This window comes from Esox lucius, chromosome 17 (assembly GCF_011004845.1).
Source record: "Esox lucius isolate fEsoLuc1 chromosome 17, fEsoLuc1.pri, whole genome shotgun sequence".
In the NCBI taxonomy this organism is placed as follows: domain Eukaryota; kingdom Metazoa; phylum Chordata; class Actinopteri; order Esociformes; family Esocidae; genus Esox; species Esox lucius.
Window position 1 is genome coordinate 34,166,704 of NC_047585.1, and position 17,040 is coordinate 34,183,743.

Here is a 17,040-nt window from a genome sequence, read left to right on the forward strand (position 1 = left end):
TTTGATTAGTGGCCAGATGACTGAACCACTAGGCTACCCGCCACCCTGGAATCGCGTCAGGTGTTATCTCAAATAAATCTACATTGTTTTGTTGAACAGTGAACACGTTAATGAGCAGATGGTGTCGCGTGACTTTAGAGCAGGCTACCCGTGCATTTGTCACTAATGGCACATGCTTGTGCAACACAGGGAAACACCCGAAAAGATTGCAGTTGCAGCCCCTTTATCAATATTCACTTACACAGACACACAAACAGCCCAATACATATAAACAAACAGCAGTCTACTCTGTGTGCTCTGCTCACATTTGCTCGTATAAGACAGACCTCCTGGAGCTACATGGCAACTCATTGAAGACAGACAGACAGTTTCATCATGCATACTGCCGGAGGGTTCAGAGTCGCTGGGTTTCACCAGTCTGTCATGCTATTTACTGTCTGCTGTCACAAACAGTAGTACATCCAATGACTCTGTGGAAATATGTGTGTGTTTACGTACAGTGTGTGTGTGTGTGTATATGTGTGTGTGTGTGTGTGTGTGTGTGTGTGTGTGTGTGTAGTATTGCCGTCGACTTACAGACTGTGTCATGTTTTATATGTATCTCCCTATTACAGAGCTCTTACTAACAACCTATAGCCCTCACCATAGAGCTGGAGAGCAATGGAGATAGATAAAGAGATCGAGAGCATTTAAAGAAAAGTGAGCGCCTATGAGACAGAAGCAGGCCTAGATAGAAACAAACGTAGATACAGTAAGGGAAAACATTATTTGATCCCCTGCTGATTTTGACGTTCGCCCACTGATAAAGACATGATCAGTTTAATGGTAGGCTTATTTGAACAGTGAGAGACAGAATAAGAACCAAAAAATCCAGGAAAACACATGCTCCCAGGTGTCTTTTATACAGGACACAGGTGTGATTATTCGCAAATTTAAGAAACTCAAAAGAACTGTCAATATCCCTCGGTCTGGGGCTCCATGCAAGATCTCACCTCGTGGAGTTGCAATGATCATGAGAACGGTGAGGAATCAGCCTGAGACGATCTTTTCAATCTTGTCAATGATCTCAAGGCAGCTGGGACCATAGTCACCAAGAAAACAATTGGTAACACACTACGCCATGAAGGACTGAAATCCTGCAGCATCCGCAAGGTCCCCCTGCTCAACAAAGCACATGTACATGCCCGTCTGAAATTTGCCAATGAACATCTGAATGATTCAGAGGAGAACTGGGTGAAAGTGTTGTGGTCAGATGAGACCAAAATAAAGCTCTTTTGCATCAACTCAACTCACCGTGTTTGGAGGAGGAGGAATGCTGCCTATGACCCCAAGAACACCATCCCCACTGTCAAACATGGAAGTAGAAACATTATGCTCCTGGGGGTGTTTTTCTGCTAAAGGGACAGGACAACTTCACCGCATTAAAGGGCAATGGACGGGGCCATTTGCCGACAAAGATGGGGTGAGAACCTCCTTCCATCAGCCAGGGCATTGAAAATGGGATCATGGGAGCTGAAGGTTCGAGTTGCCAAACATCAGCCTTGAAACCTTAATGATTTGGAGAAGATCTGCAAAGAGGAGTGGGACAAAATCCCTCATGAGATACAGTGGGGAGAACAAGTATTTGATACACTGCCGAATTTGGAGGTTTTCCTACTTAAAAAGCATGTAGAGGTCTGTCATTTTTATTATAGGTACACTTCAACTGTGAGAGACTGAATCTAAAATCCAGAAAATCACATTGTATGATTTTTTTTATAATTCATTTGCATTTTATTGCATTACATAAGTTTTGATCACCAACCAACCAGTAAGAATTCCGGCTCTCACAGGCCTGTTAGTTTACTTTAAGAACCCTGCTGTTCTCCACTCATTACCTGTATTAACTGCACCTGTTAGAACTTGTTACCTGTATAAAAGACACCTGTCCACACATTCAATCAAACAGACTCCAACCTCTCCACAATGGCCAAGACCAGAGAGCTGTGTAAGGACATCAGGGATACAATTGTATCTCACCTCGTGGGGCATCAATGATCATGAGGAAGGTGAGGGATCAGCCCAGAACTACACTGTAGTACCTGGTCAATGACCTGAAGAGAGCTGGGACCACAGTCTCAAAGAGAACCATTAGTAACACACTACGCCGTCATGGATTAAAATCCTGCAGTTCACACAAGGGCCCCCTGCTCAAGCCAGCACATGTCCAGGCCTGTCTGAAATTTACCAATAACCATCTGGATGAACCAGAGGAGGAATTGGAGAAGGTCATGTGGTCTGATGAGACAAAAATAGAGCTTTTTGGTCTAAACTACCCTCGTCGTGTTTACTATTGTACATTATCCATAAAAATTACAGACTGCTTTGTAAGTGGGAAAACCTGCAAAACCGGCAGTGTATCAAATACTTGTTCTCCCCACTGTATGTGCAAACCTGGTGGCCAACTACAAGAAACGTCTGACCTCTGTGACTGCCAACAACGGTTTTGCCACCAAGTACTAAGCCATGTTTTGCAGAGGGGTCGAATACTTATTTCACTCATTAAAATGCAAATCAATTCATAACATATTTCACATCCATTTTTCTGGATTTTTTTGTTGTTATTCTGTCTCTCACTGTTCAAATAAACCTGCCATTAAAATGATAGACTGATAATTTCTTTGTCAGTGGGCAAATGTACAAAATCAGCAGGGGATGATATAATATTTTCCCTCACTGTGCAAGACAGAGTAGAGAGACAGAGGGAGACAGAGAAAGAGTAGAGACAGAGTCCGAGCAAGACTGAAAGAAAAAGAGCATCATGTGCAGAGGGAATTTCAGTTAGATGGCAACAAGGACAGGAAGGACCTGGTGGAACACAACAACACAACACTATAACATGACAACCCTACACCACAAAACAATACACTACACCACAGCACAAAATACTACACTAGACTACACAACACCACACAACACAACAACGCTACACCACACAACACTACAACACGCAAGACAATCCTACACCACAAAACAATACACTACACCACAGCACAAAATACTACACAAGACTACACAACACCACAAAACACAACAACGCTACACCACACAACACCACACAACACTATAACATGACAACCCTACACCACAAAACAATACACTACACCACAGCACAAAATACTACACAAGACTACACCACACCACAAAACACAACAACGCTACACCACACAACACTATAACATGACAACCCTACACCACAAAACAATACACTACACCACAGCACAAAATACTACACAAGACTACACCACAAAACAATACACTACACCACAGCACAAAATACTACACAAGACTACACCACAAAACAATACACTACACCACAGCACAAAATACTACACAAGACTACACCACAAAACAATACACTACACCACAGCACAAAATACTACACAAGACTACACCACAAAACAATACACTACACCACAGCACAAAATACTACACAAGACTACACAACACCACAAAACACAACAACGCTACACCACACAACACTACAACACGCAAGACAACCCTACACCACAAAACAATACACTACACCGCAGCACAAAATACTACACAAGACTACACAACACCACAAAACACCACAACGCTACACCACACAACACTACACAACACTATAACATGACAATCCTACACCACAAAACAATACACTACACCACAGCACAAAATACTACACAAGACTACACCACACCACAAAACACCACAATGCTACACCACACAACACTACACAACACTACAACACGCAAGACAATCCTACACCACAAAACAATACACTACACTACAGCACAAAATACTACACAAGACTACACCACACCACAAAACACCACAACGCTACACCACACAACACAACACTACAACACGCAAGACAATCCTACACCACAAAACAATACACTACACTACAGCACAAAATACTACACAAGACTACACCACACCACAAAACACCACAACGCTACACCACACAAAAATATACAACATCACAAAACACCACACAACACTACATAACACTACACAACACCACACAACACTACACAACACCACACAAAACTACACTACAGCACACAATGTAACACCACACAACACTACAAAACAACACCACAGACCAATACACAACACCACCCAATACTATACAACACTACACAACACAACCAACCTGACACCAAACATTATAATACTACATAAAAAACACACCACAAAACAACACTTCACCACACAACAACACACAACACTACACCATATCACAACACATCAAACAACACAATATCACAAAACCACACAATGCAACACCACACAACGCTACACCACAACATTACAGAACAATACACAACACCATCCAATACCACACAACACCACACAGGCTTTTCTGATAGAGTGGAACTTGACCTCATAACCCAGCAGCAGAAGCAGCTATGCGCCATTATTACAGCAGTCTCACAATCCTATCTGCTCCATACTTTACTATTCTACATTATCCATTATTATAGCAGTCTCCCAATCCTATCTGCTCCATACTTTACTATTCTACATTATCCATTATTATAGCAGTATCCCAATCCTATCTGCTCCATACTTTACTATTCTACATTATCCATTATTATAGCAGTCTCCCAATCCTATCTGCTCCATACTTTACTATTCTACATTATCCATTATTATAGCAGTCTCACAATCCTATCTGCTCCATACTTTACTATTCTACATTATCCATTATTATAGCAGTCTCACAATCCTATCTGCTCCATACTTTACTATTCTACATTATCCATTATTATAGCAGTCTCACAATCCTATCTGCTCCATACTTTACTATTCTACAGGGACCCCTCGTCCCCATGGGCCACACAGCCGCATCCGACACCCCCCCTAACTACACACACAAGAAGGCCCTGGCTGCACCTCCCTGCTTTCAGAGCGTTTGATCAAAACAGTTCATTTCCATCTGGGAGAGAGGTGCAAAAAGGATGACTGGAGAGGATGGAATGGAGACTTGAAGATATACCGATAGGGTCATTATTCACCTCTGCTGTAATGCTATAGCAACATCACAGCAGATGTTGCTATAGCAGTTTCTCATTGGTAATAGATAAGGCTGGTTGGCTGACCATCACTGCTTTTCCACAGAGACTGACCTTGTAAAACTATATTGTCAAGGCCCTTGCTGTCAATCACTTCCAATCAACCAGTCCTTTGGCCTATTTTAGCATGCTAATATTTTATCAAGCAGTACAGTTGAACTGTTCATCTGTGCATGTTCTGCTGTATTTGTAACGACCATATCATAAAACATAAATAAAATAATAACCTTGTCATTTCACCGGTCCCCACAAAGAAAACATATATTTTCGGCTTATTAGGAGTTTTAGGATAAAAGTAGTTAGGTTTAGGTTTCGATTAAGGTTAGATTTAGGGTTATATGTTATTGGTTATTGTTAGTTTTAGGATTTTAGGTCAGTGGTTAGGTTTAGGGTTATAGGTTAATATTTAGGGTTAGGTTTAGGATTATAGATTAGGGTTAGGTTCAGGATTATAGGTTATTGGTTAGGGTTATAGGTAAATGGTTGTGTTTAGAGTTATTGGTAAGTGATTAGGTTTAGGGTTATAGGTTAAGGTAAGATTAAGGGACAGAATGGGCTTTTGTTGACCTGTCACACTGGACAAGCCCCACTGAGTCAGAGGTTGATGATCGTTTACCGTAACACACATTCTGAATAGAAAACAGCGATACCTTGGGATAATATCAAGGACAGCTGAATAGAAACCCCGACAATGCCTGTTTTAGAACAAACAAGCGTACGTAGCAGAGCAATTCAAAATGATTTGAACTGTATTGAAGTTCAATACCTATACCTAGCTAGACCCAAAATGGGTCCCAAGTTAAGAGAGAGGCAGAGAAACGTGGAGTTATTCAATATCTACCAAAACAAATTTACATAGGAAACAGGACTTTTCCTTTTGTTGGTTTCCTTAACACATATGTTTCTATATGTCGTTTGATATTTCAGTTTTTCATTTTCTTTTAAAGAAGGGTTTTCCACTGCCATGCTGCTGGCTAAGCATTTTCTCTCAGACCAACACTCACGTATAGGGAGGAGGCAATTGTCAATAAGTGGGTCATGAATTAATAAGGGTTTCAAGTCAGTCCCTCTGCATCAGGCTGAGCTCCCAACCAAACACCCTAAAATTGTGTCAGCTTTTTTCATGTGGGGTCGTTGATTGAAACCAGGAATGTTGTCATCATCCAGATTATATGCCTTTCTATAATGCGTTCTTGGTTTCTGTTGGACTAGAAATCTTTGTCCTCAATACTAGGTATGTGAAATATCTGCAGATCTGTGGAGAATGAAGAAAGAAAAACTGTCTTTCAACTAACAGTAATAATGTTTTCTGTTTGTTTTGCCATGCGTGGGAGACCATCTGTCTGGCATCTTCTCCTGTCAATCTCGACTGACACTTTCTCTGATAACGCATCCTGAATCGTACTCACTATATTTCTTAGTAAATCGCTCGAGATGAAAGTGTCTGTTAAATACTGTATATTAATGACCTTGATTATGTTTACCGATAGTGACTGAGTCCCTAATTGTGCCCTATGGGCCTTTATAAATGTAATGCTCTAAATAGGGAAAAGGTGTCAAAACGATTCCGTTGTGTGCAGAGTGTCTGCAGGTTTTCACTCTCACCTTTTACTTGATTGATTAATTAATTAATGAATTGTTTAGTTTCTACCCTCACCTGGTTGTTTAGTTTTAACTGGGAACCAATTTATAGGAAAAAACTAAAACCTGCAGACACTTGGCCCTCCGTGGAACCGGTTTGACACCCCTGGTATAGGGAATATGGTTTCATTTGGCATACAGAAATGTCTCTGTATTGCATCCTTTGTATTGGATCCTCCTGACTGTTATCTGTCTGCCTTTACTCTAGATCCTAGCCATCATCTCTATTCTTTTCATCGTGCTGTCGACCATCGCCCTGTCCCTCAACACCTTACCTGAGCTACAGGACACAGACGAGTTTGGCCACGCCTCAGACAATCCCCAGCTGGCCCACGTAGAGGCGGTCTGCATCGCTTGGTTCACCATGGAGTACCTTCTCCGCTTCCTCTCATCCCCCACCAAATGGAAGTTTATTAAAGGTGAACACTTTTATTTTTAGTATGCATTTACTATGTGTTAGATTTTGAGTCTGTCCATTAGTGTGTATTTATTGATGTCGCATGTTTGAAGTGGTCCCAATAAAGGTCCCCTATCTTATGTTTAAGGTCCCCTGAACGTGATCGACCTTTTGGCCATCCTTCCTTACTACGTCACAATCTTCCTGACTGAGTCCAATAAGAGTGTTCTACAGTTCCAGAACGTCCGGAGGGTGGTTCAGATCTTCCGGATCATGCGTATTCTGAGGATTCTGAAGCTGGCCCGTCACTCCACGGGGCTTCAGTCTCTAGGTTTCACCCTGAAGAGGAGTTACAATGAGCTGGGTCTACTCATTCTTTTCCTGGCCATGGGTATCATGATCTTCTCCAGCCTTGTATTCTTCGCCGAGAAAGACGAGGACGACACCAAGTTCAAAAGCATCCCAGCTTCCTTCTGGTGGGCCACCATTACTATGACCACGGTGGGTTACGGGGACATTTACCCAAAGACTCTATTGGGCAAAATTGTGGGTGGTCTCTGTTGTATCGCAGGGGTGCTGGTGATTGCCTTGCCCATTCCCATTATTGTCAACAACTTCTCTGAGTTTTACAAGGAGCAGAAGCGTCAGGAGAAGGCTGTGAAGCGGCGGGAGGCGCTGGAGAGGGCAAAACGCAATGGGAGCATTGTTTCCATGAACATGAAGGAGGCATTTGCCCGGAGCGCCGAGCTGATGGATGTGGTGGTAGAGAAAAGTGAGAGGCTGCTGATGCAAGACAACCACCTCTCGCCCAGACACTGGAAATGGACGCCCAAACGGGCTGCCACCGCTTCCGAGACCAGCTCAGCCCACTCCTTCAACCCCGTGGAGTCCCAGACAGGTTCTCCCATTAAAGCCAGGGCATCCAGTCCACAGAGGCTCAACCCTCAGAAGCTAGAGGAGATGTATACCCAGATGGCCAAGACTCAATCGCAGCCCAACCTCAACGCCAAAGACAAGAGCTCCAGGACCGGCAGACAGAGAGATAGGGATGAGATAGAGCTGGGGGCCATTCCTGGTGGTCAAGGTAATCCTATGCTAGAGGGCCGAGAGGCTGTTGGGGACATGAAGAGCCTGTCCAGTATTGACAGCTACATTAGCTGTGCTGCAGACTTTCTGGAGAATCCACGTAGTGTCTACCCCCATAGTCCAGCTTCCGGCCTGGCCCTCCTTGCCCACGAGACCAGCCGCTTTTCTCACATCAGCCAAGTCACAGCCCTCCCTGGGCGGGTCAGCATCAACCCTGGTCTCCAGACCACCATGGAGCATGAAACCGTGTTTACTCCAGAGTCTACTGCCAAACAGCCAGGCTCCGACAACACTCGCAACTTCAACAACCCTTTGAAAGGTGTCAGCCACTCCTACAAGGCGAACCATCAGAGCAGTGGAGGCGGGTCGGGACCAGGGTCCGGGCGGTCGCCCAGCAGTGGTGGTCCCCTCTCGGGTAGCTCTGCCCTGTCTGACCGCTCCGCCCTTAGCCCAGAGACATCAATCTACACCACGGCAAGTAGTAGGACCCCACCCAAGTCCCCAGACAGCTCCGACCTGACAACGGCCCTGACCTCCACTCCAGCCGTCTTTACCTTCCACGACTCCTCCATCAGTAAGTACATTGACGCCGACACGGACGACGACGAGCACCTGCGGGACGTGTCGGACGCCACCAGCCCCTCGGAGTGCCTGCTGGCGGGCTCCGGCGCTCCCAAACGCAGCAGGAACATCAGCAGTGGCTACAATCAGAGAAGCATCAACCACCTGGCATCAAGCACCACGCAGCGGATGCTGGGGCAGAACTGCCTGTTCCCTGGACTTGATGGGGGCATGCGGGGGAGCGGAGGCCACATGGAGAACCATGTCGTTCCGGAGCTGCCACGCAGGCCCAAAGGAGACAGGGGAAGGTCTAGCACCCAGGACGAGAGCCTCTGAGTTGCAGAGATTGGACAGAGCAGAGGATAGCATGACCAGCGCGAAGGGAGCTGGAGCAAGGAGGACGTCAGGGACATTCCGGAGAGACGCAGACAAGCTGCTGTGAGGGAGGCAGATGAAGAGAAAGTGAGAGCGAGTGAGTGAGAGAGAAAGAAGGAAAAAAAGAGAGAAGAAGAGACACTGTGACAATCTCATGAAAAACTACCAGAAAAGGCTAGTAAAGTGATAGAGATCCAGGGAAGCTTTTGGGCTGTGGTGTTGAATACTCTGGAAAAAGACATCACTCATCCCTCTCCCTCCCTTCATCCCTTCCTATTAGCCACAGCACACTACATACCGCAGAACTGGGCAGAGCACTCCTAAGGAACCAACTGGGACACATGGGAGCAGGTCAAAGCAGAGCATGCTGGGAAGGGACATGGTCTGTGGATTGGTTGTGTTGCTGTGGCAGTTCAGTTCAGTGGCTTCGGGATAGGGATAGAGCTGGTGATGGGTGAGAACGTTTGAGCAGGGATACGTGAGGCTGGTTACAGCAAGGAAAGATTCCTGTTTGGAGCATGAAGATAGGTCGAAAGGCGGCCATCGTAGTCTCCCACAGATCAGTGTACCCAGCTGACCACTGTCCCATTCCACCCTGAGCCTCAGCCCAGCTCACACTGTAGTTGACTAGGGGAGTTCAGAAGAAGAGTTATGGTAGACGCCAATAATCTACTTAGCAGTGCACCCCTAGCCCCAAACCTGGCCTTAGTCATATGTATGTGTGTGCATGTTTGAGCGTGTTAGGCGGGCACATGTTTAAGAGATCATTTATGTATCCACACTTTGAGATTGTCTCACCTGATTCATTTATTTTTATAGAGATAAAGGAGTTTACCTATAGATGCTGTATCTGTCATTTGCTAGTCCGTCGTGTCATGCCATATCTGTTGGAATACTTCTGTATAATATATTTCTTCTTGTCAGACAAATTACAGTTATTGGAGGTTAGCGAAAACCACAGTCTGTCAAAAAACGGTCTTGTCTTTGGTACGGTTTATATTGTGGTGAGCATAGAGTACCACATCTGATCTTAACATTTGTGTCTTGATTGTGTATTTCATTATTATGTCATTTTATTTCTGAATGTTGGAAAGACATGTCTTTTTTCGGCATCAGTTTGTCAGGCACTATGAACATCCCTGAAGGTGTGTGCGTCAAACACACATTTAGGAGCACATTTAGGAGCACTCTCCTCAAAGGCATTCATGTACCCAACAGCCTGTCTCTTCCTCCCAGCCATCAGGGAGACAGAAGCGTTCTAAAGAAACACTCGCTGAGAGATGCAAAATAATTTACCTGATTATTTCTATGGTATTTTATAAAGAATGTGGTAATTAGTCATTTATCTTTATTTCCAAAGCATTTGCCACATATGCTCACATTTAAACATTGTAAAACATAAAGCTTCCTGAACATTCATCATCCTTGTTTTCCTTTAAAAAACACGAAGAGACAAAGAGTGATCTATTTCAAACTGTGGTTGGAATAGGTGTTGAGAGAGGTAACATGCTGCCTTGTAGTTAAGGTATCAGGATGTGAATCCTTGAGCCAGCCAAGTGAAAAATCTGCCTTTCAGTCCCTGAGTGAGACTAAGAACCCTAACTGCCACTGTATGTCACACAGGAAGACAGTGTCTGATAAATGACAGCGAACGAGAGAGAGACTCCATGTAATCCTTCTCGGGTTCGTCATAGAAGACAAACATTATTCTCAAATGAACATTACGTGTCATCCAGGAAACCTGGTTACAGGATTATATTAAATAGCATGTCGTTTGGAGTGCATGTGCATTCATTCACACAGACAGACAGAAAAACAACCAGACAGACATTGAAAGGCCAGCTGATACACAGGTATTATGTGGAGGACAACATCTTCAAGATAGCTCCAGCCCAGTTTCCATAGTAACAGGCTGCCTCCTGGCAAGGCTGATTCCAGAGCTACATAGCTCTGCTAATTGGGGTGGTTTGTATGATGATATCAAAATACTTGCATTCTTATATGTTTACACAGTTTGCACACCCTCAAAGACACCGTAGTTAGTACACAGGTATACGCATAGATAAATGAGGCAAAAATAAACATTGCCCTCCTCAAATGACACAGATCTATATGGCAAGACTCATCACACCCAAGTTTTGTCAAAATTCGGGCAAGTGTTGTCAGAGATTTTGTGCAATGATTATGGCCAGATGACCACAGCGCCCCCCTAGGGTTAACCAGTGTACATGTTTAAATGCCCAATCTCATTGGCAAGAAACATCATTCACGTACGTATGTTTGGTCAAAATAGGGCCAGCAATTTCTGAGATATCCTGTACGTGTACATGCCCCCACACACGTATGTGCCAAAGGAGAAAGATCCATAGTCTCTTGTATTTTATTGTGGAGGACAATATACAGTACCTCCTGTAGCCCATCCTATATGGCTTGTTATGTAATTTAGATACAGACACACTGCAATCCTGGTCTGGGTTGCATATATATACATATATATGTCTAATGCATTCTGAATAAGACTCATCGCAGGGCATAGATATCACTAAAGATGCTTATAAATACAAAGGGCAACCCTGAATACTGTCCACATAAACGTCCATGTCTTTGTCCTTTGCTCTTTCTCTGAGCAAAAACAAAGAAAAGATAGAGAGAAAGGGGGAGAATGCAGCCTCTCCAGAGAGTCCCATGTATGGCTCCCGTTCCTGCGTGAGCTGGATCCAAGTGAGTGGAGCTGAGGTGTGAAGGGAATAGCAATGACTGCAGAAGTGTCAGGTCTCCTGAAACAGTGACTGTGTGTTTTGATTGTGTTTTAAGGGATTGCTGCTCAGCCAAGCACAGAGCTGGTAATTAGAGATGTGTGGTTACTTAATGGAGGACGATGAGCTGCTTCCGGTTTGTGTGTGTGTGTGTGTGTGTGTGTGCCCACGTGAGAAGAGAGACTTCTGTTTTAAAGAGGGAGTTGTTTTCATCTGGGGGTTTTTTCTGCATATTCAGACTGCTCCTGTGATCATGTAACAGTGAATACTTTTCCAGTAGTATCTGGGGAACAATTGTCCTCAGAAGTACTGTGCAATGATTTTTTACTGGCAGGCATATTTTTCTCAGCCTGTAGAATGATTCAAGGCAATATCTAACTTCGCATACTACTCCAGTTCACAGCCCATTCCATGCTTAGGCATGTACAGTCACTGTGTGCATGTTAGGGTGGGTTCGTGCCAGATAACCAGAAAGATTGCTGGTAGGAAGTTAATTTGCACAAAAGACATAATTAGGTGTCCACTTTGTAAGACAATGTTAACATGGATGAATTGAACTGATTGGTGAACCTGCAATGTCACTGTTTTATGGTCATTATGTTCACATTACAGAATTTTAAATACTTCTTATCGTCCACACTGGTGGTTAAACTGGCTACGAGTCCAGCTTGATTCTGGCTTCAAGCATTATCTAATACAAAGTTATGTGCTGCATTCCCATGTTTCGCATTACCATGCATCAACACTCTCACTGAAAGAACACATTGTTTGAGTCAGGGACAGCTTTGTCATGGAAACTCTCTTTAAAAAATTATGACAATCAATTCCTCGTGAATAGACATGAAATACATTGTAGCATTATGAAGACAAGATCCTATGGATTCACACAGACAGATTAAATCACATGACATGAAAAAAAGAGTATATACACAAACAGAAAGGACGTGTTTGTTGGCAGCATTGACTATGTTTTTGCTTCGGGAGCGGGGATATTTCTGGACAATTTCCTGACAAGGTGGAGTTTGTTTACTACAATACTGTGACCAATGCCCAGTATGTATAAAAACTATCCTGAAAGGGCACTTTACTCATCGTTCCTCTTTTCCGTCTCTGAGTGAGTCACCCAACATTCTAGCATCCTATAGTGTTCAAGAGCTTTAACGTTTACTGTGGTCCAGAGTAAAAAGTTTCTGGGGTCAAAAAGAGTTCTAAATCTGGTGTTTTAATGAAAAAAAGCACAATCAAGTGACATTATTTCTTCTTTTTTGATAAGATATGAAAAACATACAATTTAGGAATCAGCTTAATGGCATTGACGTGTACATTTGATTTCAAGGTTGAGGTCCATTTAAAATGCTTTGGTGAATATGAATTTAATTAAAAACATAATATCATTTATATAGATGGAATTGACCGACAACTTTGCCGAATTCACAAGTCATTGTAATGTACATCAATTTCTGGGAACTAGAGAAAAAAGAAAATAATTTGACAGATTCTCTGACTGTGCCCACCTCTTCTACTGTTGTTTGTAGGTCTCCAGGCTACTGTTTGTTTTGTAATATTTATACCTGTTGACTTTCTTAAGCTGTAAGTTGTTTCTGTATAAATGTTCTGTTGTTCGATCGATGCATGTTGTAACTTTGGAGCCGTGACTGTGTGTGAAGCACACGCACAACACCAGTTCACCTGTTCTGTAAAAAGTGTCTCAATGTCCCAAGATCTTTCTATTTCTTTTAAAAAGGCAACATTCCCCTGGACAACTCAAAATTAAATAAAATAAAATTATTTAATGGTTTGAGTTGTGATTATTGATACACAATGTATTTCAGAGTAAAGGTGAAGAAAAAATTGTTGCACACTCTTGGTAAATATGTAGATCTAAAATATTATCTTTTTACAGGCAGAGAAGAAAATTACCTCTAAACGGCCACATAAACAATTCAATTGTTATGTGAGACACTGCGTGGTTCAGTCCAAATGGCCGGTACTATATGAAAAGGAAGCTGTGGATAGTGGGACAAGAGAACAAGTCTAGTCTCCCAACACGTTTCCACACAACCACCACACCTCGGGTTCCCCACCGCCTGCAGAGACTGCTTGCCTCTGAGATGGGGAGGAAGAGGGAAGGAGTCAGAAAGACAGTTAGTTTACTGAGAGTGTGAGAGACTCAGACACAGAGAGAGAGAGAGACAGAAATGAACAGAGAGAGAAAGAGGGACAGAAAGAGAAACAACTGACAAGACTTTCTGGCAGGATTATAAAAGAGCGTTTGAATGCATGGGATGACACCGCTCCATCACAGGCTGCTGTTTAAGCAGCTCCGCCAGTTCTTCCCCATACCAAATAAAAATATCTGATATTATACCAACTTATTTACTGGTCACTTGTCAGGAGGCCGCAGGCATGCAGCAGTTTGTCCAGTGGTTACAGGAGCTGACTAGCGACCAGCATTTTGCCAGATCAAATCTCAAGCCAGCAAGGTGAGAAATCTCAAATTTTTGGCCAAGCATAGCAGCTAACTGTAATTGCTACGGTAAGTCGCATCGGATGAGAGCATTTGATAGAAGACTTAAATGAAAAATGCTACCTTATCAATCAAATGAGTGTACTGTTGTAGAGCTAGCTGTACATTACATGCCAATTTAAGGGTTAGGGTTGCGTTCAGGGTTGGAGCGCATTTGGTATTTGAACTTGAATGGATGATGCAGTAGAATGTACAGCAAAGGCATCTTAAGCGCATTCCAGGGCATCTATGTCACTTGTGCACCACCTAGTGTCTGGAGTCTGAATCTCCCCAAACAAGAAAAGCAACATGGTATATTCCCACTATTTAAATAGAATGCCCCATTTATTATCTGTTTTACATATCTATAGCCTACACTCTCCGTGTGGGCTTAGCCTGTCATACCTCTCATCCTCTCCTTCTCCAGAGCAGTGTCTTTGCCCAGCAGCAAGTGCCGGAGGCTGGCATTCCACACACACCTGATGTGCCTCTCTGAGGTACTGCCTCCAAATTCTAATACTATGCCCAGGTTTTACATTGAACCTAACCCGTAAGCTGCACATCGGACATTTGCCACCGGTAGTGATAAGAGCTGGGACTGCATAGAACCATGAAAACAACACATTCATTTGTCCTTTATTCAACCAGATACCCATTGATGTCAGAACATTTCCCAAAGGAGACCTGAAAAATACAATCTTTATCTGAGGAAGGGACTCTTGACAAGAGACCTCTTTCAGAAAAGTGGTGCCTAAAAATGGATACCCTGTTTCAGGCTTTTAGTTAACTTTGCATTCTTTTGTTTTTAATTTGAATTTGTTCTACAGTGTTATGTCCTAGTTTTATGTTTAGAATTGCATCTGGTATCATGTCATACAGTTGACAAGAACTTTGGGAAATCCCTTCCCAAAAATCTTAAAAATCTATTTAGTGAAAAATGTATTTAGATTCCTTCAGAGCATGTCCGAATACAGCCACAAATCTTTTTCAAGTATGTATGAACTTGAGAATGGGTCTTATTCAAGCTTAGCAGAAGACAAAATCAACCACCTCTACCAGGCATTCTCTTCGCAAAGAGGATATCCTTTCGAAGTTAAGAAAAGGCTGTAATATTCTTTACTGGGCAGATTTTAGGCTATCCCCTACTAATCAAATCCCAAACCATTTCGGACTTTATCAAAGACATGGCAAAACCCTCCGGTAAAAATAAAGAGGCTGGAGTTTGTTTTACAGCTAAAAACTCATAATGTGATTAGCATTACATACAGGAACTTCAATCGCTCTTCCAAATTGCAAAATCAAATCTTCTCAAATTCAAATGTATACTCTACACTGCATGGGAAATATCATCAGTAGATCTCTCCCAAGCTGACGCCAAGTGGACACTTGAAGCTTTACACGTTCCGTCCCAGTTACTGTCACATTTATTTCCATCCTGAATAGTTATTTACTTTTTAGTTAGTTTTAATTAATGGTTGCACAGTTTAAACACATGCTTTAACTTACACCCTTGACAACATCTGCAATAATGCTTACAGTGTAATGTTCGCGCAAAAAGTTTTTCACGTTCAAAAAGTGGAAAGCTCTTGACTTGACAACTCAGTCAACCAATCTGGATCCTAATGAGCATTTCTCCTTGTTACAAAATTTGCAGACATGACATCTTTAAAATAGATCATTCAAAAACTCACTGTGCTACAAAAAAATTGGGATATTCAATTATTTTCTATTGTCATAACTGCTAAGAATAAAATATTTTGTCATTTTAATCCTCAAAAATGTAGTACTCAAAAGCTTCTGTTTTCAATACCTTTTTTAAGTTTCCTATTGAAAACCAAAAACACAAATGACAAAGAAGTCACCAAGAAGCAACATGCGGCGATGAAAAACAGGTTCTGGATATATAAATATATATATATATATAAAAGAAAGATACCCCCCATGAATGGCCATTACATTTGCCCCGGAAATCGCAAACAAAAGCTACTTTAAGGATCTGAATTCCCGTAACACCTTACCCAGTGACTTGCTGCAGTGCCCATGGTGGGCCCTGTTTTCTGCCCAGCCGGCGTGCTCCTCAACGTGTGGACAGAATTTCCCCCCCGTTCTGGAGCACCTGCAGGATCTGCTGGTTCCTTAACCGAAATGTGGCCGCGTAGGGCTGAACATAGCCAGACCAATCCGTCCAGTCACTCACCATACAGGACATCGCTGGGAGGGAGGACAGGAAGGGGTGGGGACGTGGCAGGAGGAAATTAAACCAAGTACAAGCATGAAATTAAAGTAGTGTCTGATCTGTGTGTTACTGAAAGGTATGTTGTTATATTGAGACAGCTAAAGGTATATTGGCACACATTTAAAAAGCAAGGAATATAGGAATTGATGAATGACAACTAAATCATGTCACATTGAAATAAATGAAATACTTTTTAGGTTAATATCATTAAACTTTTGCCTCAGATAGGCTTAAAGGGAAAACCCGACAAATAACTACAATTTGTCTAAGTTCATGGATCGCTTTAAGTAATTTTTGGACTGACCTTCTATGCACGCATCTCACCCAGGGAGAGCAGGGTTCAGCTAGCGCGAGTGGGGTTTCATCTGGTTATATTGGTA

The 17,040-nt window shown here is 42.8% G+C and overlaps 1 protein-coding gene across 1 annotated transcript in view; it reads left to right on the plus strand.

The window, feature by feature from the left end:
- kcnb1 (potassium voltage-gated channel, Shab-related subfamily, member 1) overlaps window positions 1–13,711 on the plus strand; it is a 47,236-nt gene extending 33,525 nt beyond the window's left edge. Inside the window, exons 3-4 of the mRNA XM_010897947.3 lie at window positions 6,952–7,162; window positions 7,289–13,711. Coding sequence (XP_010896249.2) covers window positions 6,952–7,162; window positions 7,289–9,123 — 2,046 coding nt within the window. The 3' untranslated portion in view covers window positions 9,124–13,711. The remainder of the gene's footprint in view (window positions 1–6,951; window positions 7,163–7,288) is intronic.
- The last annotated feature ends 3,329 nt before the right edge of the window (window positions 13,712–17,040 follow it).